General features: G+C 47.9%; 1 protein-coding gene across 1 annotated transcript in view; it reads right to left on the bottom strand.

Moving 5' to 3' along the window:
* Nucleotides 1–2,104: 2,104 nt before the first annotated feature.
* il1rapl1a (interleukin 1 receptor accessory protein-like 1a) overlaps nt 2,105–26,874 on the bottom strand; it is a 187,264-nt gene continuing 162,494 nt past the window's right edge. Inside the window, exons 10-15 of the mRNA XM_056426950.1 lie at nt 24,605–24,737; nt 14,359–14,504; nt 10,781–10,924; nt 8,050–8,220; nt 5,396–5,440; nt 2,105–4,358 (exon numbers count right to left, since the gene is read on the bottom strand). Of these exons, the coding sequence (XP_056282925.1) occupies nt 3,637–4,358; nt 5,396–5,440; nt 8,050–8,220; nt 10,781–10,924; nt 14,359–14,504; nt 24,605–24,737 (1,361 nt within the window). The 3' untranslated portion in view covers nt 2,105–3,636. The remainder of the gene's footprint in view (nt 4,359–5,395; nt 5,441–8,049; nt 8,221–10,780; nt 10,925–14,358; nt 14,505–24,604; nt 24,738–26,874) is intronic.

Below are 26,874 nucleotides of genomic sequence, written 5' to 3'. Positions count from 1 at the left end.
GCTGTGGCAGATCACATAAGGTTATGACATGTCAGGGACAACTATGGTATTTCATACTTTTAACTCCCTGATTTAAATGTCTTTTTTGTCAAAACAGCATCAATAACTAACTTTAATGTTGGATAGATGAACAGAAAGTGTTTATAAAAGGCCCAAAATGTCTGTGAGAGACCCCTCAAGAATTCTAAGCCCTAAACCCTTACGGACTTCGTGGGACGCGTGCCTCAAAGTCCACGAGTCCTTGAGTGTGGAGATTGTTATTGAGCCATACCGTCTCTGCAGTGAACCCAGTGAACCTAAAGGTCATGCAACATGTGGCTGCGTTTGATTTGTACCACTTGGCATGTTGTCTGGGTGGTGCATTAAACCAGTGATTAATTAAGGTACCACCTTTTTAACCTGCACCCACAATGATGTATTTCTTCATTGTTTTACTGGTCATTATTTGCTCTGTCTGTGTCTGTGTCTGTGTTCACCAGCCCTCTATCACAAACACGCCCTTGTAGTTAGTGTAAATCCCCAGGAGATGGCACTGCACCGCCATTGTGTCGGGGGCGGCCAGGCATCCAATGAGACTCCTTGGCTTGAAGCCAACATGTTTCTTTTATCAGCACTTTAAAACAAAAGAAAGTTTGTCTTTGGCGTGTCTGCCTCTATGTGACAGGAAAGAGAGTCAGGAAACGTGTGGAGAGAGAAGAGAAAGAGGGATACGATGTAACCAAACATCTTTTCTATTGCTTGGAGAGAGTTGCAGAAACCCAAATATCATCCCTCTTTCAATCGTGAGATTCCGATCACGACCTCTCTCATTACGTGGCTAATCGTTGACCTTTTCTCATTCGCACTCTGCATTGACCCTCTGTTGTAAATGATGATGCGCGTTAGTGTTATACAGCGGGTACGGAAAGTATTGAGACCCCTTCAAAATGTTCACTCTGTTTCATTGCAGCCATTTACTAAAATAAAAAAAGTTTCTGTCTCTGAGCTCCTTGGGCGGTTCCTTCTGACGTGCACTGTGAGCTGTCAGGTCTTATAGAGACAGGCGTGTGCCTTTCCTCATCAAGTCCAATCAGTTTGTTTAAACACAGCTGGACTCCAATGAAGGAGTAGAGCCATCTCAAAGAGGATCAGAAGGAGTGGACATCATGTGAGTTCAATATGAGTCACAGCAAAGGGTCTGAATACTTATGACCATGTGATATTTCAGTTTTTCTTTTTTAATAAATTAGCAACAATGTCTACATGTCTGTTTTTTTCTGTCAAGATGGGATGCTGAGTGACAATGAGAAATAAAATGAACTTTTTTGATTTGAACAAATGGCTGCAATGAAACAAAGAGTGAACATTTGAAAGGGGTCTGAATACTTTCCGTACCCTCTGTATGTTGCAATGAGAGGATCCCGAGAAGACAGGAACACAAAGACGGTAGCTCCTCCCTCTTCTCTTGTAAAGCTTTTGTTCCCAAAGCACATGTCACAATAAGTCTGTGAATCAAACTGCTCAAATGAACATTGAAACACGAGATGCCCTCCTCATGCACTTCTCAGTATAAGAGACGGGGGTCAACATCCACATTTCACGTGTTAAATAAAAAGCTAATATGACGCTTTCGCATTACTTCGATAAATCAAGTGAACACTGTGGGGAATCACAGAGGGAGTTTTGTACTAAAAAAAACAAAGTATTGATTCGATTAACTCATCATTTTGACCTCAAGTTAAACATCTGTAATGAACACCCTGGATTTTGCCTCCGTGGGACACACGTCAACAAGGGAAAACAGTTTCAATGTTTCAATGAACCACAATGTGAATCGATCCTTTATAACCTGAGGTTATCTCTGTAAATAATGCGCATACTTTATTCTGGTTATCTAGTTTTACTTTAGTCTGATTGTCCACTGTGGGAGCAGGAGGTGAAGGCACAGTTCACTTTTCAACCGTATCTGAAGATGCTGATGCTTGTTCATCTTCAGAGTGATGGACGTGACATGAATCTGACTATAAATGTGTATTTTGTGGGTGTGTAGTCGGTACGCGAGGCAGAAGTCGTGATTTACTGCCAAAAAAATGGTCAAAGTTGGACACAAAAGAAAAAACATCAAGGAAATCAATGTTTTTAATGTGCAGTGAGAAAGTAAGGGCAACTGATTATGATAGTGTTTCTATAAAGATAGACATTTCTTTCCGAGTGAAAATCGTGTTTATATATTTATATAAATATCTATATTATATATAGAATACATATCTATTTGCTATGCATACTCAAAAAATCACACCTTCAAATATATTTAAAAAGTCTTTCAAAAACACAAATGTATTCTTTGCTTTCCTTAAACATGAACTACCCATATGAACCAAAGCAATCATCAGGATGGGAATAACAGGTTTTAAGAACCAAAACATAAAAAAATGCTTTGCTTTTGAGTCAAGAACAGTCGAGGAGATATATTTTTTTTTCCATGTGGGATTCAAAAAGCCACCGTCACCTCTGAACAAACCAGGAACCACGTTGCAAGTGTACAAAACCAGCATAACACTTATACATAAATCCCCTTTTCTATGGTGGATGAAATGCAAATCAGTATGACTTTTCAAGCAAACTCTTTTGTGTTACAAAAATAGAATTCTTTTTTAAAATAATCTACAGATTTCCTTTTAAGGTGAGGCATTTCACTATCACTCTAAAACAGCAAGGCTGCTTGTTTCAATAGAAAATATGAAGCTTTAGAGAGAGATCAGCCGTCTGACTGGAGAGGACTAGCTCCGCCCCCTCCAGTCGCTCCTCGCCCTTTTCAGTCCCACTGGACAGTGTATTGTCGCCAGCTCCTCCTTCTTTTTGCATATTCTATGATTTTTTTTATTTTTTAAAGAGTTTCCTTTTAAACTAGATACACCTTTTACGGGTAAACAAAAAAGAAGTCTCAACTCCACGAAGCTCCTCAAATGTCCAGGCAAATTTCCAAAAAGGGTTAAAAATGTTCTCTTGAAACGACACAAAGATTTAAAAACAAACCGGAAAAAAAAAAAAAAAACACAACAGCGCAGGTACATGACATACTGGCTTTCCAAACAAAAGCGCATTGAAATAAGAATAGAAAAAGAAAAAAGAATAACAAAATATACAACTCTGTATAACAAGTGAAAGCAACGTCGTCGAGAAGGCAACAAACATGGTTGAATAAAAACAAAAGAACAAAACAGGAAAACACTGATGCTACAAATAAATGGAAATATATGTACAAGACCCTGTTTTCCTTTTGTGTGTATGCCCGTCTGTCTGTGTGTGTGTGTGTGTGCACAATTGCCATAGAGTGTTTTTTTTAATGTGAAGTTCTTGCAAGTCCGTGTCTCGCTTTCCAATCAAACAGTGTTCTCATTAGATCTCCTGTGGCTCCACATCCACCGTCCACTTAAAAAAAACAACAACAAAAAACAAACAAATAAGAAAAACTGTGTCCCAAAAAAAACACCTGCTGTATCGCCATCGCTTCCCGCCAGTTAACGACGGATCCAAAAAACACTTCCGCCGTAATCACAACCATAAAACTGTGTTCCAGGCTGAGCCTCGCCGTGTGTGTGTGTGTGGATCCCGCTGATCCTCCCCCCCAGCTGCCGCTGAGCCTCCTCCTCCTCATCACCAGATGACGCTGGAGATGCTGGTTTCTCTGGGCAGCAGAGGGAGCATGGCGTTGTTGGCGTGCGCCTCCTCCAGGCTGTGCTCTCGGCTCTTCCCGGGGGGCCGCTGCCCGTTCAGCAGCGTCAGTGGGATGTTGCAGTAGGTGTGCTGGCTCCCCAGAGAGGAGAGCGGCGGCAGGGTCCCCCCGGGGGGCAGGTCGTACTCGTAGCTGCGGTAGTAGTGTTTCTGCCTCATGCTGCTGTGGTAGGTGTTGTGGAACGTGGAGCGCAGCTCGGGGTGGGCGGTCGCCATGGCGGTGGAGGTGGCCGCGGCCATGGAGATGGCCGAGACGGTCTGCAGCTCTCCGAAGGCGCCCTGCTCGCTGACGTCCAGCGCCGGCTCGTGGCCGAGCATGGGCTCGGCGCGGCGGAACGGCATCTCGTACCGCAGCTGCTTCCAGAACTTGGAGTCGAGCTTGTTGCTCTTGGCACCGCGCCACTTGATGACGGTGAGCGTCTTGATGGTGTGCTTGAGCGCCTCCACCTCCTGGTAGTTCATGATGCCGCGCAGCTCGGCGCACTCGATCAGGATCACCTTGATCTCGCCGGTCGCCAGCATGTTGCGCAGCCGCGTCTCCAGCTCGAAGATGCTCCAGCCGCGCCGCACCACGTAGTTGGGCGTCATGACGATGATGAGGCGCTTGCTCTGGTCCACGCAGCGCGCCACGTCCTCGATGTAGGCTGGAGGAGGAGGAGGAGGAGGAGGACGGGTCGAGAGGGGGAGGAAGAACAAAAGGTGCGTGAGACACGAGAGCAGAGGAATGTACATTCAGTATGTTTTGAGCTATAAAGATGCGATTGGATGCGGACGGGACCGGGACACCACAAGGATGAAGATACAGACACAAAACGAAGATGATGGTGAGGTGATGACAGGATGCTCAAACAGCTCGGGTCGTGTGTCGAGAAGGGATTATGTCAGTGTGTGTACGTCAGCGTCAGAAATACACCAGGGCAAAGGGCAAAGGGCAAAGCTGCCACTAAGAGATATGATTCTGCCTCTGATGTCACGAGGAGAGGGGCAGAAAATGAACGCAGAATTTCCTCTAATGATTATAAACTTGTCATAAACATGGTGGTCCAGTTGCCACGCCGTGTTTTGATTGTTGCGTGTGCGTGAAGACCCGAGTGGAGCTTCTTGATCTCTGACTGCGAGTGAGGGCTAAGTGAGAATTATTAATAGTTGTTTAAAAACTTTATAACAATAAATAACCACAAAGAAATGAGAATACAATTTAATATGATTGTCTGATTTATGTTTGTTTTTTGTTCAAAAAAATGATCTAAGAAAATAGTCTTAATAGTCTTATTATTGCCTTTATTATTGCCTTTTTTATGACAATTGCTCGTATACTGTAAGAATAAACAAGTATATTTATTATTTTTGAACAAAGGTTAAATGTTATTTCACAAGTTTAAAAAAGTGCCCCCAATTTATTTTTAAATGCTCCTGGATTTCAGTCAGTGGGGGGAAAAATTGCCCCCTAAAAAAATGCGTAAAGTTCCTCCCCTGGTGTACGTACATGTCTAAAAGCTTCAGGTGAATACGTCTGTTGTTCCGGTGCAGAGTAAAGTAGTATTCTGTGTGTGCTGATCAATACTCTGGGGGGGTCAGACCCACGATGGGGGTCCACGAGGGATACACAGTCCACTTTAAAACCTCAGAGGTAGTAAATGACAGCGGCTTGATAGAAGAGGAAAAGACTGAGGGCGAGTACCTCCAAAGAGCCGCGTTTCGTCCTGGTAATGCTCATTGGAGAGACCTAAACATAAACATGTCAACATTTAGGTCACAGGCAGCAACACAGTACACACACACACACACACACACACAGGAACATGATCAACACAGTGCACACACACACACACAGGAACATGATCAACACAGTGCACACACACACACACACACACACACACACACAGGAACATGATCAACACAGTGCACACACACACACACACAGGAACATGATCAACACAGCACACACACACAGGAACGCTTCTCTCTCTTTTTTTCATGTTTTTTCTCCACATGTGATTCAATCGTACATCGTGTTCCCCTGATTTGGACGTTCATCTACGACGAGTTCGCTCGACAGCGATCATCTTCTGATTAAAGGAAAGAGGGCGGGGGCCCTCGGAGCCTTCACACTGCTCCCACTGATGTTTAATTCTATCTGGATGGATGAGGACGTCTCTCCCAACTAGAGCGCCGCGCTGTGCACCGCCGGCGCGGACGGACTACTAAGCAATTAGCACGCGCGAGATTACGTTCAGAGGGAATTTTCATGGATTTATTAATGCGTGGAGGAAAACCAGGGAGGGTGATGAATTTGTTCAATACATCAGCAACATCCTGGTACACATTTTATACCGTATTCCCACGTCTGTAACTATGGGAATAGTATGATCCAGTATCCAGAGAGATTAGAAAGGATATAGGAACATTAGGTAATTTCTTTCCTCTTTTATTTTGAAATGTGGACTAATCACTTGAGAGTGTGAATGTACTCTGCCTGACTCCGCCCACAAGGCACAGGACACACTGAAAGACAAGACGGTGACGGTGGATAGAAAAACAAATGCACCACACATGACAAACACCTCGGACTAATGGAGTTAAACCAGCGAAGGGCCACGCTGCAACCACACCTGGAAACACCGGGACCACTTGTACCCGATCCCGTCTTCCTGGTCTCAGTTTCCACGTTGACAAAAGAATCCCCTCGTGGTCTCGGTGGTCCGTACTCATTCACTCTGTTGTAGGAATCTTAAAGATCTCGTCCTCCGGCCTTCGAGCCGCCTTCTGCCCTCGACACATCATCTCTCTTCTGTAATTTGGCCTCTCCAACATCCAGCGCAGCTTTACAAATAATCCTATTTTTTTTAATCAACCCAGTCGAGGCCATTGTTCTCCTCTCTCCTATTGCCGCTCACCTCCGACCCTCTGCATCCATTCTCTAGAGCCGTGGTTCTCAACCTTTTTTCAGCCGAGTACCCCCTGACCAGTGCAAAGCATTTTGGGTTGAAAAAAAAGACGTAATACGCAGCATTTTTCATATCATATATAATATATACAATTCAGTTTATGGATCTATACACACAACTATTTTCAAAGGCTTTTTTTAATGGATGCTCATTTTAAAATGTATTTAAAACAAATCTCACGTACCCCCTAGAGCAGTGATTCTCAACTGTTGTCTGGGCAAATAAAAATTAGAATTTATTTATTTTTTCGTCCTGTGATTTTATTTTGAAGGGACTTTAATATATATTTAAAAAAGTCCCGTCAAAAGAGCGTTGTTTTTTTCCCCCCGGCTCGTCCCTCCATGTTGTCAGCAGCGTGTGCCAGGTTGGATCAAACCATCCTGATATGGGGGGAGACTTTGGGGTTTTAGGATGATTAAATTAAACATCCTACTAAAATTCAGCTTCTCCCATTAGAAATTCCTCCAGACTCAAGTCTGTCAGTATCACTCCTCAGGTTGAATTGAGTGCTGCTTAATCTTCTGTAAAGCACCATGTTTTTCAGTACAAGAAAAGTTAATTTATTTATTTAATTTATTTTGAATTGCACTTTTTAGTTAATTTATTTTGAATTGCACTTTTTATACCCCCTAGAGGGCCTTCACGTACCCCCTGGGGGGCCTACACGTACCCCCTAGAGGGCCTTCACGTACCCCCTAGAGGTCCTTCACATACCCCCTAGAAGGCCTTCACGTACCCCCTAGAGGGCACACTGAAACAGGGAGAAGGGCCACTAGATGTCTGGTCCTCCACATTCCTGGCATATCTTCAGGGACACTGATCAGATCTGATCTTCTCCTGCAATGTCCCTCCATTGAAGTCACTTGACTCTCCTCTTCTAAGCCTACGCGACCAGCTTCCTCCTCTTCCTCAACATCCGAAACTCCCTTATTTTCGTTATTGGGGCAGCTTTAGCTCAGTGGGGTAAGAGGGCCGTCCTGCAACCGCAAGGTCGTGGGTTCGATCCCGCTCTCCCATAGCTGCAAAAGTCAAGTGTCTTGAGCAAGGCACTGAACCCCCCCCTGCTTCCCGGCACACTTGCAGCCCCCTGCTCCTTATAATACTAGAGGATGTTAAAATGCAGAGAACTAATTTCCCCTTGGGGATTAATAAAAGTGTATATTTATTTATTTTATATATTTAAACCTTTGGACTCACATTGTTGCGACGTGGTCCTTCACACCGGATGAGAAAGTGAGACAGATGTGCCGCAGGATGCAGCGACTACAACACACCAGCAGCTGTCTAAAAGCCCCTCGATACAACTAAGACACATGAAGATATGCGTGCAACCGCATATACACACACACACACACACACACACACACACACACACATATAAACGTACTTCCTGTGGGAATGAGGTCCCGATCTGGGATGAAGAGTTTGTAGCCGTAATGTTTCTCCAGGACGTCGGGGAGGATCTCCAGGGCGAAGCGCTCCTCCTCCCGGGTCTCCTGACTCCACTGGTCAGGGTCCACTTTGGTGTAGGACAGGTACGCATCGTAGTCTTTGTTTTCTGAAACATGGAGGGACACCACAGGGCTCATGAAGGAGGTGGACTACATGCATTGACATCCAGAGAAGGAGGAGGACACCTGGGACGTGCAGCCTTTCACATTCACAACGGCTTCGGCTGAACTCTCACAGCAGTTTCAATTATAAAACCCTTGACACAAAGCACTCTACTCATCATTTATTAAATCAAAATCGAATTTGCATATAGCACACAACATAAAAACGTCTGTATTAAATTAGGCCGTAACGACATGGTTGATTCATCAAAGCATCACAACGCCGTAATATATTTTTTTGCAATAACATTAAAATCATTTTTCTGCATCGTAAAAAAAAAACATGATCAAATATGAATTGTCATGTTAATAATTCTCATTCACACGGAGGATGTAAATGGTGATTTATTCAAAGGTTATATATTTTTAAATGTATTTAGAACAAATTTCACGTACCCCCTAATCTATAATTAAGAATCTCATGTATCCATGACATATTACTCATATTTCTTGAAATATTTTTTTTCACCTCATGCAGAAGTCAGTATTTTAAATGTTTCGTCATTATTTATTTGAAAATGTTGTATTAGTGTCGACATAATCAAACAGAAATTGTCATGTATTGTTAATAATTCTCATTCACACAGTATGTAATGGTGATTTATTTAACAGGTTATATATAATGAATATCCGTGACATATTAATAATATTTCTTGAAAGACATTTTGTTCACTTCATGCAGAAGTCAGCATTTTAAATGTTTCGCATTGTTTATTTGAATATGTTGTATATGTCGGCTGCTAAACGTCATGATACAAACTTTAAGCCAGAGTCATCATTGTGTTTGTACTTCATTGTTTCATTGATAGTTTTAACTAAAATGCTTTTGGTAGAGCGTTCCACTGAAACTATTTGGGGATTTGCTCTCAGTCACTGAAGCATTAGTGAAGTCGAGCTCGTACTCAATGTTCCGGTTCATCCGGTTCACCGTTTCTTTATTGATCTCTCTCTTATCAAACGGGAACAGGAAATATACAAAAGTGTCCGAAAAAAAACATCCACTCACCCAAATGACACGAGAGCATTTGCTCTGTGTGCATACCGACGGCCATGGAGTGGATATGAAAAATAAACTGGGGTAGATAAAACATCGTAATAAGACTCACACGATATTCTATTCCCCACCTCAAAATGATTTCCCAGAAGGCAGTGGGAAGAACTGAAAAGGCAGAAAATAGACGATGTGGAAGAAAAAAGAAAAGCACTGCTCAGTGAAGTCTTCGTCATTATCCTCTGTAGGAACTGGATTGTGGGCTGGAGCCAGAAAGAGGGAAGAGGCACGCGGCGCTTTGAAACTCTCTGGAATCGTCCGCGGCTGCTGCGCTCGACGGGATCCACGCATCAAACAGCTTCCTTCAAATTAACCGCCAACCTCAAATTAACCACTAGGCTAACGTGAGGAGAATCAAAAAACAGCTCGTGTCTGTGTGGGTCCCCCCCCCCCCCCACCCGACCGTATGACTTATTCATGTGGAAGTGTGAGTCAACAAAACAGTGTGTAATAGATAATTCATGCTACTGGAGGAACAATCAAATGATGGGGGGGGGGGGGGGGGAATGAGATTTGTTTTTCTCCTAAAAAAGTACAAATACAAAGCCAGAAAGAAGAGACAAGATACTGGGACACGAACAAGACTGAAGTTACCTATAAGCTGGAGAGGAAACAAAAAAGTTGGCCTCAAATTTCGGGCGATGCGCTTCCCTATTTGTGTCTCCGACAGCAGAGGGTGGGCATCACGCCGTGACACATTGAGACTGATCTCTTTTTAAATGGGCAACAAATTGAAAATCTGTCTCCTCTCTTCCCTATGCAGCCATTGCAGCGATGCACACACACACACACACACACAAACACACACACACACACACACACACAATCTCTACACTAACAGTTAAGAGAGAGAGAGAGAGGGCGAGAGAGGAAATGGGCTCCTGTCACCAAGATAGGAGAAGGCATTTGTACCTAGGGAAGTCTGTTATGGATAGAGGCTCTGACAGAACACACACACACACACACATGCACGCACACACACACACGCACACGCACACACACACACGCACACACAAAGACACACACACAAACGCACAAATAAATATGCACATGGGTAGAGAAACAGAACCTGTTCACATCCATGAAAACAAAGCAAGCACGCACACACACACACACACGCACATGCACGCATGAACGCACTCACACACACAAATAAATATGCAAATGGATAAAGAAACAGAACCTGTTCACATTCCTGAAAACAAACGCACAAACGCACACACACAAGCAAGCAGAAAGACACACACATGCAAGTACGCACGCACACGCACACACAAATACATATGCAAGTGGGTAAAGAAACAGAACCTGTTCACATTCATGACAGCAAACCCACACACACACACACACACACACAAGCAAGCAGACACGCAAACAAACACACACACACACACACACGAAGACACACACACATACACAGCCATTGACGGCCGCTCAAGGGTTGCCGTCTTTACCTCCGTCCACGTCCTCGCTGCCAAAGTGCCTCCTGTAGAAGAGCATCAGCTCGATCCTGTGGCACTTGTAGAGGGCGATGAGGAAGACGAGCAGCAGCAGGATCGCCCCCAGCCCTCCTGCCAGCTCCACGGTGTACATGAGCTCTGCTGAGGACGACACACACACACACACACACACACACACACACACACACACACACACACACACACACACACACACACACACACACACACACACACACACAATATGTGTTTTAAAACGCGTGAGACAAACCCCCCGATGAATACACACGAAAACAATCGACTTGTTTTCATATTGTTCCTGCAGCCGTTAAAAGTCACAGGACGAGGCCCTGACGGGATGAGGCCCTTGCAGGACGAGGCCCTGACAGGATGAGGCCCTGACGGGACGAGGCCCTGACAGGATGAGGCCCTTGCAGGACGAGGCCCTGACAGGATGAGGCCCTTGCGGGACGAGGCCCTGGCGGGACGAGGCCCTGGCGGGACGAGGCCCTGACGGGACGAGGCCCTGGCGGGACGAGGCCCTGGCGGGACGAGGCCCTGACGGGACGAGGCCCTTGCAGGATGAGGCCCTAGCAGGACACATTTACATTTGCCGGAGGGGGCCGGGTAATCATCGGTAGTTCCGGTTTCGGAAGCGGTATCAATCTCCACGGGGGAAGAGATGCGAGGCTCATAACGACTTTGGGAAGAAGAAAAACAAGAACGAGAGAGCACAGTGCAGGGGAGGAGGAGGAGGAGGAGGAGGCAATGATGAGACATCGGGTTCATTTTCTTTGGAGCGGCGCGGCACTTTTGGCTGAAGTCCACCGTGGACATCGATGGAGGCTTCAGGCTCCTCATCCCCTTTCCATCGCACCTCCTCCTCTTTTCTCTCCCATTGTCTCTACATTCATCTCTCCTCTCTCTTATCTCCCCTCCATCTCCCCTGACACCCGGCTCGGGGGAAGGATGAGTTATGTTGCGCATGAGAGCATTTTTACCTGGTGGGCTCAGCGAGAACAGCTCCACCTTATATCTCTGTTGCTGTGGAGCGCTGCGCGGCTGCCATGGCAACCCCGATACAGCCTCTTGCTGGATTACAGATTGTATCCACTGCAAACACCTTTACATGTATTTTCAATGCGTCGTTTTCCTTCCTACAATCGAGCGATGGAGAGCAACTGAGAACATTTGAGGCAGTCTAGGTAGTTTCAAGAAGAGAAACAATGCTATCTCACTAAATGTCAAACTCCTCCTTTAACTTGTAAAGAGAGATTTTCACCACATTATTATTATTATTTTCCTCCTCCACTCCGTCCCCTCTCTGCCTCTTCTCATCTCTCTCTTGCTCCTGATAGGCAAAGGACAGGCAGCCCCACAGAGACATACCTGCTGCAGGGTTTATGAGTGATGCATTCTGGGAGGGGGAAACATGAAATAAACATCAGAATAATGTGTGTGTGAGAGAGAGAGAGCGAGAGAGAGAGAGAGCGAGAGAGCTTGAAGTATTTCATAGCATCCCTCTTCCTTGGAAATGCTGCTTTGACAGTGAGAGTTAAATGGAGCTGTCGGGAGTCTACAAAGACCACTCGGAAGGAACTGGGCCGTCTACAAAAGACGGTCACAGAGACCGAGATTAAAGCGGCAGCCAGATAGAGACTTAAAATGTAATTGTGTGCTGAAGTTATTGGCATGTTGGGGGGGGAGCTGAGGACCAATTTGCTGTTTAAACAGCCATCAAATTACATCCGTTTAGCAGTGCGTGAAAAAAGAGCTTCAGACGAGTCACGCTCGAGAGCCAAAAGAGCAACGCGGCTGCCGGAGCTCACAAAGAGAGGAACGGCTCGACCAGATTGTCAACGCACGGTGGATGGAAGAAGAACAATGGACCGGAAAGGACAAGAGGAAGTCGTTTAGAGCAGAGTGTAAGGTCTTCGCTCGTATGGAGGGAGGTACAGAGGGTACGGAAAGTATTCAGACCCCTTTAAAATGTTCACTCTTTGCTTCATTGCAGCCATTTGCGAAAATAAAAAAAGTTAATTTTATTTCTCATTAATGTTCACTCAGCACCCCATCTTGACAGAAAAAAACAGAAATGTGGAAATGTTTGCAAATGTATTAAAAAAGAAAAACGGAATACTTAAGACCATGTGATACTAAAACTAAAACTAAGAAAAGAGATCACATCACTCCTGCACTAGCTGCTCTGCACTGGCTCCCAGTAAAATCAAGAATCACTTTTAAAATTCTTCTCTTAACCTACAAAGCCTTGATTGGTGATGCTCCATCATATCTTAAGGAGCTGTGTACCATATTTGCCCACTAGAAGAGCTACGCTCACTATGCGGGACTACTTGTAGTTCCTAGAGTCTTAAAAAGTAGAATGGGAGAGCAGAGCTTTTAGTTATCTCCTCTCTTTATGGAACCAGCTTCCACCTTCAGTCCGGGAGGCAGACACAGTCACCTCATTTAAGAGTAGACTTAAGACCTTCCTCTTTGACAGAGCTTATAGTTAGGGCTGAATCAGGTTTGCCTGGTCCTGGTCCAGCCCCCCCCTGCTATGCTCTATAGGCTTATAGGGGGGGGGGGAGTTGGCACTGTGAGTACCCTCCTCTTTTTTTCTCTCCTTGATGATTTTTCATCTCTCAAATCACGTTACTAACTCTGCTTTCTCCCCGGTCCTCCTTTTGACTTACGTCTCATGGGGTCGGACCGATGGATGACGCATAGATCCCATCTGCCTGATGGATCGCCTGGGTCGTGGAATTCCTGCTCATGACTACGCCACTGTCCTGTTGAGACCGCCACTCCTCCTCCCCACCGCCATCTGCCTGATGGAAATATGCCTACTATGAACTATTCATACACTCTGTCATATTCATTGAATGTATTTAACTCTAATTGTCCTTCTGTACACATTACATCTATTGCATCTGTCCATCCCTGAGGATCCTCCTCTGTTGCCTCCTCCAGGTTTCTTCCTTTTTTCCCCTTAAGGGTTATTTGGGTTTTTTCTCCTGTCGATGGTTTTTGGGGCAGCAGTGATATGTGTACAGATTGTAAAGCACTCCGAGACAAATTTGTAATTTGTGAAATTGGGCTATACAAATAAACTGAATTGAATTGAATTGAATATTTCAGTTTTTCTTATATTATTTAAAAAAAATATTATATTTATTTTGTATTATTCTTTTTTTATTTATTTGTCATTTACAATGTTTTTTTGCGTTATTTTTTGTTCAGTGAAACATACAAAAATAATTAATACAAATATATATATATATATATATATATATATATATATATATTTGAAAGACACCAAATATGTAAGGCGGACATTTGGGGAGGGGGGGGAAGCATTTAAAATAATGCAAAAAAACATCTTTTATTTGATGAAATGGGGCAGCAAGGCTTTGAATACTTCATTTCCTCCTATAGCTTAGATGAAGAGCTGATACTGAATATGATAGAGTCAGGAAGTAAAGTCATATGTGCATGTTCCCAACTTCAAGCCTCGAGCGGGGACGTTGAGGGCTTAACGCTCCCCGAGGTGTCAGTGGGACACGAGCCCTTACCCTGTCTGAAGAGCTGGAGGGTAGCTTGGCGACGGCCGTTACCATTTTCTACATAACAGGAATAATTCCCCAGGTCCTCCTCCTCCAAAGAGCCAATCGTCAAGGAAATGGCCACTTCCTGCTCGCCGAGGTGGTCACTCACGATCCTGCAAGACAAAACAGAACACAAATTCCTCACTGCAGCGGTGCATTGTGGGGGAACACGTGGTCGTAGCCAAACGGGTGCGATGGCGAGCGGCGTGCGCGTGTTTCATGACGTCGTGATGCACCCCGCCGTGTTTCTGAACACCCGGATCTCGACGAAGACCCTTTTTTCCTTGTGTCACTGTAAGTACTTTCAAGGCATGTTTCGTTTCTTCTCTCTGCACTCGAAACACACGAGAGATGAAAAATCAATAAGGGCTCTTCCTCTGCGAATGCGAGTGGGGAGAAAGGCGGAGGGGTGGGGAGGAGTAAATCAAATAATGGCGATCAGAAGAAAATCTTTTTATAGCGGCTGCCATGGTAACAGAGAGAAAGTAATATTCCATAAAGTAAATGAGTGTCCCCTGCTGGGCTGGTTGAATCCTGATGGAGGAGAAAAGGGGGGAGATAACGCCCCCCCCCCCCCCCCCACACCTTGGGTGCACTACTTAGCCCACTTTTGCAGCACCCTCAGCACAAATTACACATCGGAGGGAAACAAAGTGCAAATGAGAAAGAGATCTCCTCGGTGTGTGTGTGTGTGTGTGTGTGTGTGTCGGGGTGTAATGACTCTCGAGCTTCTCTCTTCTCTCTCGCCTTCGAGTCGATAAACTGCACATAAGGACGGCTTGTTGGCATCGGCAATTGAGAGTGTGTCGTGGGCTCTGCCTGGAGAGGCCGAGGCGCGCTGCCGACGATATTTTGTATTTTCAGCTCAGGTTGTTGCGCAATGGGGTCGGTGGGGGGGGGAGGGGCCCCGGGAGGACGCCGCAGGAGAAAGAGGCGCGGGAATAATTCATGCCTGGGAGCGGGGGGAGGGTACTTTGAAGCCTACAGTTTTTGTTTTTGTGACGTTATCGCACTCTTCGAGGCGACGGAGCTCGCTGCCGTTCAACCCGACGGACGCCGGAACAACCTGAGCCTCAAAAGGTCCAACGAGGTCCGACAGGGAGGCGACCACAGCGCCGCCCGGCGGAGGAGGGAATATGAACGAGAAGTTCCTCCAATGCTGAGTCAGATGTGCAGAATTCAATGTCTAACTGCAAAGCCCTTTAAATACTTTTATTCAGGGTGAGTGAGATTATCGATTCCGAGTGAGTAAACCGTGAACACTTTTCCCTTTCAATATTTCCCCTTTCGTTTTTTTTTCACACCCGCATTAGTTCATGAACGTATCGACGGCCTTCTTCTTCATGACGCCGAGCCGAGATTTGCTTCGCTAATTTATTAATCTCTGCATGCTATGCTAATGTCCGATCATCCGTGCCACGGTAATAACAGCAGCTGTCTCCCGCCGGTGGTGCAAATGAGAATTCATGTGCTCGGGCTACCGTAGAAAATGAACTCCTCCCAATCGATGCGCTCGGAGCCGGGTCGATAACAGCCCGCAGAAACTCTCGTCTCTCAGCTCGAGCTCGGCCGCGGATACATTAGTAATAAAGCTGAAGTGTGTGGGTGCCAGCCTGAAGAAACACGCCCAGTGGATCACGGCTAAGCACACACAGTTTGCTCATGTTCTCTCCCTCCTTCTCTCCCCCCCCCCCCCCGTCTTTGCATATTATGCTCCGTCTCCATACATCGGGCCGAGCCCACCGACGCTGCGTCCAGCATCCGCAACGGAGAAGTGGACGGTCAAATACATTATTGATCCACCGCGTGAAATATCGGTGGTGTGATTTATTAAAAAGATAACTCCTCTGCCAGGCGAGTGGCGGGGGGGGGGGGGGGGGGGTACTAACGGAGGAAGAGAGAGAGAGAAAAGACAGATAGAGCAGTGAGATTAGCTTCTGTTGCATCTTCATATCAGCTTATTTACTCCCCTCCGAAGTGACTTCTGCCATATTTCTTATTCTTTTCCATTCCTCTTTCCTATCTGCCCCCCACACACACACACACACTGCTCCCCGCAGTCCATCTGCATGCCGCCAGAGGTCGGTGCAGCGAGGGGAGATAGCGGTGGCGGCGGCGGTGTGAAAAATGGCAGTTGTTAACCACCTGACAGGACTCGTCTCCCACAGCTGCAGCTTCTCCAAACAGCCCTCATGTGGAAACATGCAGGCGGAGCGGGGAACGGACATGTTCAAATGTGTTACACCGCAAGGAAGGGAGGAGGGAGGAGGAGGAACATGGAAATGTCTCAGCGGCCTGAAAAGGGATGCTCGTCGAGGGCAAATTCCACTCTCGTAAAAGATGGAGAAACGGCTTTTTTTGGGTGCAAGACACTGTGGCAGCCAGCCCCGGACGAGACCACGAGGGGAAGTCAGGGACGGTAAATACCGACTGTTCCCTGTACTTCCCCACTGCGGCCCAGAGAGGGAGCCAACGGGCCCCGACAGCCAGACCGGCAGGCAACAAAAGTGGAAACACCTGGGGGTGATGGGAGGCACGGGCCGGCAACCAATCACCACCCGGTGCGTTACAGATAAAAGAAAGGACAGAAGCCCACAAGGGGAGGGTGGTGGAGACGAAGATACGAGAGCAGATACGAGAGACGATTAGGAAGTATGGGCTGTGTGCCCCAGAGCGACTGGATAGAACTCTGTTTTGGAATACGCTTCTGGCTGCCTGATCCTCGCCTGTCTGAATACCCCGATCCTGCCAGACCCTCGCCCGTACCCCGCGGACCCGATTGATCTAAACCTCTGGTATTGTGAAATAAAGACTTTGCATTTGGTTGTAAATTGGGTGTGGACAGTGGAATTATTATTTCTCAGTCACGGGGCACCCGCCGTGTGCCACATATGGTGGAGAATGCGGGCACCCCGTGACTGAGAAATAATAATTCCACTGTCCACACCCAATTTACAACCAAATGCAAAGTCTTTATTCTGGTATTGTGAAATAAAGACTTTGCATTTGGTTGTAAATTGGGTGTGGACAGTGGAATTATTATTTCTCAGTCACGGGGCACCCGCCGTGTGCCACATATGGTGGAGAATGCGGGTTTCGCATTCTGACTGAAGATAATGATTAAACCCCCCCAACTACAATGGAATCAAAGGATTTAACGGCGCTGATTGCACAACTCATGGCTAACAATCAACAGCTCATAGTTAACAATCAACAGCAGCAGACGCCACGACCAGACCCTGCTGGTGCAGCAGCAAACCACCGAGCTCCTGCGGACCCAACTCACGGAGCGTTACGAAGCCCAGGAGGAGCATGCTGGCTATGAGAGGGACCGCCGGGTCCACCCCGCACGCTTCCTCACCAAGCAGACCCCCGCGGATGACATTGAGGTCTTCCTGCTCACCTTTGAGAGGACCGCGGTCAGAGAAGAGTGGCCTATCGACCAATGGGTAGGACTGATTAGCCCATTTTTGTCAGGCATAGCGCAGACTACCTACCAGGACGTAGCCACTGACCCCCTTACCACTTTTGACACCCTAAAACGGGAAATTTTGAAACGCCATGGGTTTACACTGATCACCCGAGCCCAACGTTACCACGAGTGGGTATTCGACCCCACAGTCACCCCTCGAGCACAGATGCATGAGCTAGTGAGGCTTACCAATGCTTGGCTGATCTCAGAGCAAAAAACCCTCACTCCCATCGAACGGGTCATCATGGACCGATTCATGAGGTCACTTCCCTACGACGCCAAGAAATTGGTGTGTCAACAGAATCCCCAGAGCGTGGACCAGCTGGTGGATCTGCTGGAAGGGTACCAGGCCGCCCAGGGAGTACTGCGCAGTGGACGGCTGGGGAATACAGAAGCCCCCACGCGCCCCAAGAAGCGACAGCCCGAGGAGGGGCCCGTCGTGAGACCTACACAGGAAACACCATGGAGACGGCCCCCCACCAACCCCGACCACCAAAGGTGTTACGAAAAGGGAGGGAGGCCACATCGCCTGGAACTGTCCCCAGAAGGGTGATGTGCACATGGTCTCGGCCGCCAGCGAGAAACCCGCCGGACGACCCTATGGGTTACTAACCACAGGCTGGGCGGAAGAGACGGGGGACTCACCCTCGACTCCGGTCACCGCTAACGGGCGAGACGCCATCGCCCTGATAGATTCCGGAAGCGTGGTGACGCTGGTGCGACCGGAGTTCGCCCAGCCCCCTCTCCTGGAAGACACACTGAGTGTCACGTGTATACATGGCGAGCACCGTCAGTACCCCACTACAAACATCACGTTAAAAACAATAAAGGGAACATACTCGGGCACAGCCGGGGTCGTACCAGGCCTACCAGTAGCCGTGCTCATCGGTCGGGACTTCCCCCTCTTCAGACAGCTGTGGCTGCGCCTGGCCATGAGAGGCCCGCGGAAGCCCCGAGGGGGCCCCTCGGCCCCGCCTCCCAGGCAGCGCCACTCGGCACCCCGCCTCTGTGCGGTGCAGGACGTCGCCTCAAGGCTCCACCGACCCCTCTCCGAAGGAGAGTCCAGCGCCGGGGAGGTAGTGGCGGAAGAGGAAGAGGGACCGGTGGAGACGAGGGAAGGGGAAAGGAACCCCCTCGAGGAAGAGGCAGACGCTTCCCCCAGCAGAGAGGAAGCCGACCAATGGGACATGTTCCCCTTCAACAACGACACCGACGTGGGCCCAAGGGCTGAGCCTCTAGCCGGGAGATTCGGCTCTGCCCAGCTCGAGGATGTCAACCTCACCAGCGCTCTGCAGCAAGTCTCTGTGATCGACGGGCGACTCGTCGAAGGGGTGAGACAACGTGTATATCCTCACTTTGCCATTAAAAATGCATTATTATACCAGGTTGTCCGGAAAGCCTCCGTAACTAGTGACTTGTTGTTAGTACCACGGCCATTTATCCCCACGGTGCTGCGCTTAGCTCACACTCACCAGCTCGGAGCCCACCTAGGAGTAGAGAAAACCCTAGAGAGGATTAAAGCCAGGTTTTACTGGCCAGGCATAAAGAAAGCCGTAGAAGAGTACTGCCGGAGCTGTCCCGAGTGCCAACAGGTGGCACCCAGACCCCATCACCGCAACCCCCTAGTCCCCTTGCCTATAATTGCCGTACCGTTTAGTCGAATAGGGATGGACCTGATCGGGCCACTGCCAAAAAGTGCCCGAGGACACCAATACATCCTAGTGGTCCTAGACTACGCCACCAGGTACCCCGAAGCAATTCCCCTACGCACCATGGCCTCCAAGGGAATAGCCCGCGAGCTAATGCTAATGTTTTCACGGGTAGGCATCCCCGAGGAAATATTAACAGACCAAGGCACCCCCTTCATGTCCCGAATCATGAAAGACCTATGCCGAGTCATGAACATTACCCAGTTGAGAACGTCAGTATACCACCCTCAGACTGACGGGCTGGTAGAGCGCTTCAACCAGACCCTGAAACAGATGTTGAGGAAAGTTATCGAAGCGGACGGAAGGAATTGGGATCAGCTCTTACCACACCTAATGTTTGCCATTCGTGAGGTGCCCCAGGCTTCCACAGGATTTTCTCCCTTCGAGCTGCTATACGGGAGACAACCCAGAGGACTCCTAGACCTGGCCAAAGAAGCCTGGGAGCAATAACCCTCACCCCATCGGACCCTGGTGGAACACGTGGAGGAGGTACAGGAGAGAATGGCCACTATATGGCCCATGGTAAGAGAACACATGGAGGCCGCCCAGGCCGCCCAAGCCCGTGTCTACAACAGGAGCGCACAGCCCCGGGTGTTCGGCGCCGGAGACAGAGTGTTGGTGCTGGTGCCCACATCGGAGTGCAAGTTCCTGGCCAAATGGCACGGGCCCTACGAGGTGATCGAAAAGGTGGGAGAGGTCAACTACCGCATTAGGCAGCCCGGGCGAAGACCACCAGAGAAGGTATATCACATCAATTTGTTAAAAAAATGGGTCGCCCGGGAGGCTGTGTGTGCTGTATCTCTCCCACCAGGCCCGTCAAAAACGGAGGCCGTAGTGGTACCTATGGGCGAGCAGCTATCCGAGAGACAACGCCAGGACCTCCGAGAGCTGATCGACCGCCATAGAGATGTGTTCTCTACGGAAGCCGGCCATACCAACCTTCTGCAACATCACATCATCACCGAGCCCGGAAAGAAGGTAAAGCTAAGGCCCTACCGAATCCCGGAGGCCCGGAGAGAAGCCGTGCGGCAAGAGGTTAAAACGATGTTACAGAACGGGATCATCGAAGAGTCCCATAGTGAGTGGAGTAGCCCCATTGTGCTGGTCCCCAAACCAGACGGAACCCTCAGGTTCTGTAATGATTTCCGGCAACTAAACATGATATCCAAGTTCGACGCATACCCCATGCCTAGGGTGGATGAGTTGATCGAGCGGCTGGGGACCAGCCGATATATCACCACCCTAGACCTGACCAAGGGTTACTGGCAGGTACCCCTGGCGCCAGCGGCCCGGGAGAAGACCGCCTTCATCACCCCGGACGGGTTGTTCCACTACCTAATGCTCCCGTTTGGCCTACATGGAGCCCGGCCACCTTCCAGAGGCTGATGGACGCGTCCTCCGGCCCCACCAGAAATATGCAGCAGCCTACATAGATGATATTGTCATCCATGGGGAGGAGTGGGGGACCCATCTCCAGCAGGTCACCGCCGTGCTGAGAGCCCTGAGAGGGGCCGGGCTGACCGCCAACCCCAAGAAGTGTCGCCTCGGCCTCGGGACGCAGATTACCTGGGGTTTACAATAGGGCGTGGATGCGTCAAACCCCAGGCAGGCAAGGTCGAGGCGATACGAAACTGGCCCCGGCCCCAAACCAAAAAGCAGGTGCGAACCCGTGGGGCTCACCAGCTATTACCGCCGGTTTGTCCCCCATTTCTCCTCCCTCGCAGCACCCCTCACGGACCTCACCAGGAGCCGGCTGGCCGACCGGATCCTGTGGACAGAAGAGACGGAGAAGGCATTCCAAGAGCTCAAAGAGGCGCTCTGCTCAGGACCAGTGTTGGTGACCCCCGACTTCTCCAAACCCCTCATCGTCCAGACAGACGCATCGGAAACAGGGGTGGGTGCCGTTCTATCACAGCTGCAAGAAGGAGGAACACCCCATTACGTATATCAGCAGAAAACTGCTACCCCGAGAACAAAACTACTCGACGATCGAGAAAGAATGTTTAGCCATTAAATGGGCGTTGGAAGAGTTAAAATATTATTTGTTGGGACGGCACTTCACCCTTGTCACGGACCACGCCCCTCTCGTCTGGATGTCAAGGAACAAAGAAACTAATGCCAGGGTCACCCGCTGGTTCCTGTCCCTTCAATCCTTTGCCTTCTCCGTCGTCCACAGGTCCGGGGCCGCGCATGGGAACGCGGATGCCATGTCCCGGAGAGACGCCTTGGGGGGATGGGCCGCCCCTCCCTCCCGGTTGGAGCTGAGGAGGGGGGTGTGTGGCAGCCAGCCCCGGACGAGACCACGAGGGGAAGTCAGGGACGGTAAATACCGACTGTTCCCTGTACTTCCCCACTGCGGCCCAGAGAGGGAGCCAACGGGCCCCGACAGCCAGACCGGCAGGCAACAAAAGTGGAAACACCTGGGGGTGATGGGAGGCACGGGCCGGCAACCAATCACCACCCGGTGCGTTACAGATAAAAGAAAGGACAGAAGCCCACAAGGAAAGGGTGGTGGAGACGAAGATACGAGAGCAGATACGAGAGACGATTAGGAAGTATGGGCTGTGTGCCCCAGAGCGACTGGATAGAACTCTGTTTTGGAATACGCTTCTGGCTGCCTGATCCTCGCCTGTCTGAATACCCCGATCCTGCCAGACCCTCGCCCGTACCCCGCGGACCCGATTGATCTAAACCTCTGGTATTGTGAAATAAAGACTTTGCATTTGGTTGTAAATTGGGTGTGGACAGTGGAATTATTATTTCTCAGTCACGGGGCACCCGCCGTGTGCCACAACACGTTCATCTTTTAGCGTCTCCATCCTCGAATATGGACGCGAGACACGGATTTGCTTTTTGTTGAAAGAAGATGTGTTTCTATTGTAGGAGTCCAATTATGGAACAACGTTACAATGGAGATAAGAATGGTCAACTCATTTTTGGTTTTCAAAAGGATTATTTATAAAACAATGTTTGAGGGTTATAAGTGTGATTGAAACGTATGTATATGGAAGATGTATGTGGCTATATATATATATATATATTTATATATGTGTGTATATATATATATTTTTAATTTTCTTTATTTTTCAATATTTTATATAAATTTTCTGATTTATTTGATAATAATTTAGGATATGAATATATCAGCATTTTTTGCTTCTTCCTAAACCTTTTCAGTCTTTCTGTTATGGTATATTATATAGAATAATATTGTATTGTATTGCAATGATTGACTTAATAAAATATACAACAACAACAACAACAAATTCTACACTCATAAAAGAGACAGCCTTTTTTTTTGGAAAGACACGTTCATCTTTTCGCATCTCCTTCCTCGGATGTGGACGCGAGACACGGATTTGCTTTTTGTGCATCCTTCTCCTGCAGCCGGGACGCAGGAATTGCAAATTTGCATGAAAGAAATGGTTTGAAAAAGAGAAACTAACTAATTGGTTGCTATGAAACAACTTCAAAGGAGACGAAATATACATAAAACACAATGTAATTCACATGAAAACTTCCCATCGTTACTGTCGACTACTCAAGACGATCTCTTCATCTCAAGAAAACATACTTTTTCCCGCAAAATATCCGTATTTCATTTACAGAACAATATTTAATATGATATTTAATCCCAAATACAATGTGTACAATGCATTTAAACTTCTGAAAATGGAGCGACAGCGTCAGCCATCACAGAGACGTGTTCATAAAGGACAGCACTGTGCCGTACATAATAACTCATTTCATTTGGAAAACAATTTTTGCAGAAGCTTGGAACTTCATCACGACGGCGAGTTCACCACCTGCCGTCGTTTCCATATTTCTGTGAGTGACGAGCATGCAGCCGCGCACGGTGAATAGTCTGAAGACTCATTGCTGTGGAGCTCAAGGCCTGAGCGGAGTCAGATGCAGAACAACACGTCTTTGATATGCAAGAAACAACAACAAATACATCTGTTTGCTTTTCTCGGGCGTACAAGTCTGCATTTAATTGGACTCTCCGACACCAGAGCTGGTAAATGCAACGCGGCGCGGGGCCAATGATCCATGTGGAAGGCGTGTGCAGCCTGACATTGTGGCGTGTGCATGTGTGAGGAGACATGTGTGACAGCACTTCATAATGCTCTTCATAAATAGTTTGACTCCCGTGGTTCAAATGACCATTTCAGGGGCGTCTCTCCACTTCTAGATTATTATCTTGTCGTATTGATGCTGTGCACAAATCCAATGAAATTCAACATTGGCAAAAGTTGTTCAGACAAAAACACTAACATGATGACAACATGAATGAATGATTATTAAAAACTCATTCTTCTCCACCTGGGATCCAGTTCTGACACACTTGGGGAAATTCAAAATACCCCCTATAGCAGTATTTCTTGGTCTAGTCCCTAAATCACGAGGCGCACAATAGACATCATTGTTATTATTCATGTATTAATCTGACTGTTAGATAAACAACAATGTGGGCGCTCTGGTTTCTGCCTACTGGCCAATCCTATTATTTAATTTTAATTTCTGTATATATTGTACTTGTGTGATGTCATGACTGTATTTACTCTGCAGAGTGATGCAGGTGTGTCTACACACAGATGTTCCAGATGTGCGTGTGTTCAGGTACATATGTAGACGTCTGGCTCGGTGACATGAGGTGACCTCTTCGTATCTATTGTGTATGTGTTTATTTTCCTGTAATCTAGCTGGGTGTACCAGTGTGTGTATGTATGTCAACAAAAAAGATGAGAAACAATGGATATATGAGCTAAGGTACATGTTCACTGTATCATGCACCGGTCAATATTTCAACAAGAAAAAAAAAAGAACATTTGCATAACACAATCAATGGAAAGCAGCAGCTGCACGGAAAGCAGCAAATACATTTCTGGGAAATCGTCGGTATAAGTGTGGAGTTTGGAGTTAATGAGCCAAAACATGCAAAAACCAATTGGTACCAACAACTTTTCCCCGTCTCCTCGTCTGCTATCAGCTCCTCGCTAACGTCCTGTGAACGACGAGCAGAGCTTCTTACTTGATGTCGCTCTCCTGGATTCTCTCCTCGTCCAAGTCCTCGATGAACTTGTCTCCCTTCATCCAGTAGACGAGCGGGCTGACGTCGCCGCTATAGCCGAAGAACGCCCGGCAAGTCAGGTTCAGGGCGCTTCCTGCAGGACACAAGGAGACAAGGAGACAACGGGTTGGTGCTTTGTACATAATCCTACAAACTTCAAGTCAAAAAGAAAATGGTTGCATGAGAGAACTAGAACGGGCACTCGGTAGAGCGCATACCTTCGCATATCACAAGATTGGGCATTGAATTATGAACATGTTGGCATTAGTTGCATGCCAATTGGATAAAAATTGACTGCGCTATGGTAAAAAAAAGATGTTGACCTTTCCATGACCTTGACCTTTGACCCGATTGATCCCAAAATCTAATCAAATGGTCCCCGGATAATAACCAATCATCCCACCAAATTCCATGTGATTCAAGAAGATTTGACCTGTTTATGACCTTTGACCCGATCAATCCCAAAATCTAATCAACTGGTCCCCGGATAATAAACAATCATCCCACCAAATTTCATGCGATTCGGTTCAATACTTTTTGAGTTTTGCGAATAACACGCATACAAATAAATAAATAAATAAATACACGGCGATCAAAACATAACCTTCCGGCATTTTCAATGCGAAGGTAATAATGTAAGCGGAGCACAGTTTAGATTTGCTCATGCCAACAGCACACACACGCACACACACACGCGCACACACACACACACACACACACACTGTATGAGAATCTGCAAGTAAACGGTAATGAACACATGAGGGCACTCAAGAGCTTCCTACAACCCCCCCCCCCCTCGAGAAAGTATCCACAAGTAAAAAGAAGGCCACAGGAAGTGCGAGGAGGCGGACAGCGGCAGCAGCGTTGTGTTTAGAGCATGAAGACGAGTCAGGAGCCTGCAGCTGGCGGCGAGGAGCGATCGCCACCGAGGAGCCGACATTGCCTTTGTTTTAAAAACTGATGGAAGGAGACGAGGAGCGTCCATACAGGAAGCGAAAAAGCACCAATTACACGATGTATTATTAGAGGGATTGGACATTCAAACCCGCCGTTGAGCTGCTGGTGGCGGGGGAATGCGTCATTTGCTCGCGTATCCGTGAGCTGATTGCAGCCGGCGTGAAGAGGCCCCCTGTCCCCACTCAGGCGAACCCCGCAGTGTCCTTGAACTACACATGGAACATACAGATGGACCGCCGCTGGCATATATACACCAGCACATGTTTGTTTTGCACTCCTCTGAAGTGGCATTTCTCAAAAGGGGGGGGGGGGGGCAGCAGCAATCACATGCCGACGCCTCTCAGCAACATGTAAACAGCACACAGATGTGGGGGGGGGGGGGCTCGTGGGCGCGGTGGCGTCTGGCTCGAGAGGCATGAAAGGCATGACGGGGATAGAGGAGGAGGAGGAGGAGGAGGAGGAGACGCGTCTCCCTGTTTCACAGCAGGATCTAAGAGCAAGGTAAACTGCGCCGGTATGGGGGTCATGTGATCATTAATCCCGCTGAGCACGCGACGGCACCACGGACCGCTCAGGGGACGGAAGGTAAACCATCGCGCTTAAAAATAACTTGGAGCGAGGAGTTCTAATGCATTTCACTTGTGAGGATAATCTCCAACCCCCCCACACACACACACACACACACGAACAAACCTGCATCTTTCTCTACTCACGCTCCACCGCAGGAACACACGTCTTCAGAACCAAGGACGGCGTGTACCACCCCCCCCCCCCCCCACACACACACACACACACACACGCCAGACGCAGCTTCAAAAGATGCCAGAAGGTCACTCTCGGCACAAGGAAAGTTGCAAGGTGTGCAGGAGAGGAGGAGGACGAGGAGGAGGAGGAGGACGACCCAGGAACACGACTCACGGTATTGTTTGCGTAAAAGGAGCAGTGGCTGACATTTCCAAAAGTTCAACAGCCACTCCCAGCTCGGTGTTGGTGCTTTTCAAAGGCTACACTACGCAGGCCGCACCGCCACGAGAGGAAACCTCCGCCACGTGACGACAACACGTTGGTGTTGTAGTCGTGCTTCATCGTTTTGTGTAGCTAAAGCACTTCAGTCCCCGCACTGCAAAGTACATGATGTACAACCACGCGTCTCTTTGTGTGAGAGACAGACTCAGCATCCCCCCGCCCCCGCCTCGGTTTATAAGCCTCCCCCATGCAGTTAGTTTATCCCACAGATCAATCGCAAAGGAGGAATGTCGTGCTGCCTGGAGAGG

Source organism: Pseudoliparis swirei, chromosome 2 (assembly GCF_029220125.1).
Source record: "Pseudoliparis swirei isolate HS2019 ecotype Mariana Trench chromosome 2, NWPU_hadal_v1, whole genome shotgun sequence".
Classification (NCBI taxonomy): domain Eukaryota; kingdom Metazoa; phylum Chordata; class Actinopteri; order Perciformes; family Liparidae; genus Pseudoliparis; species Pseudoliparis swirei.
This window is presented reverse-complemented; position numbering and strand designations above follow the sequence as displayed.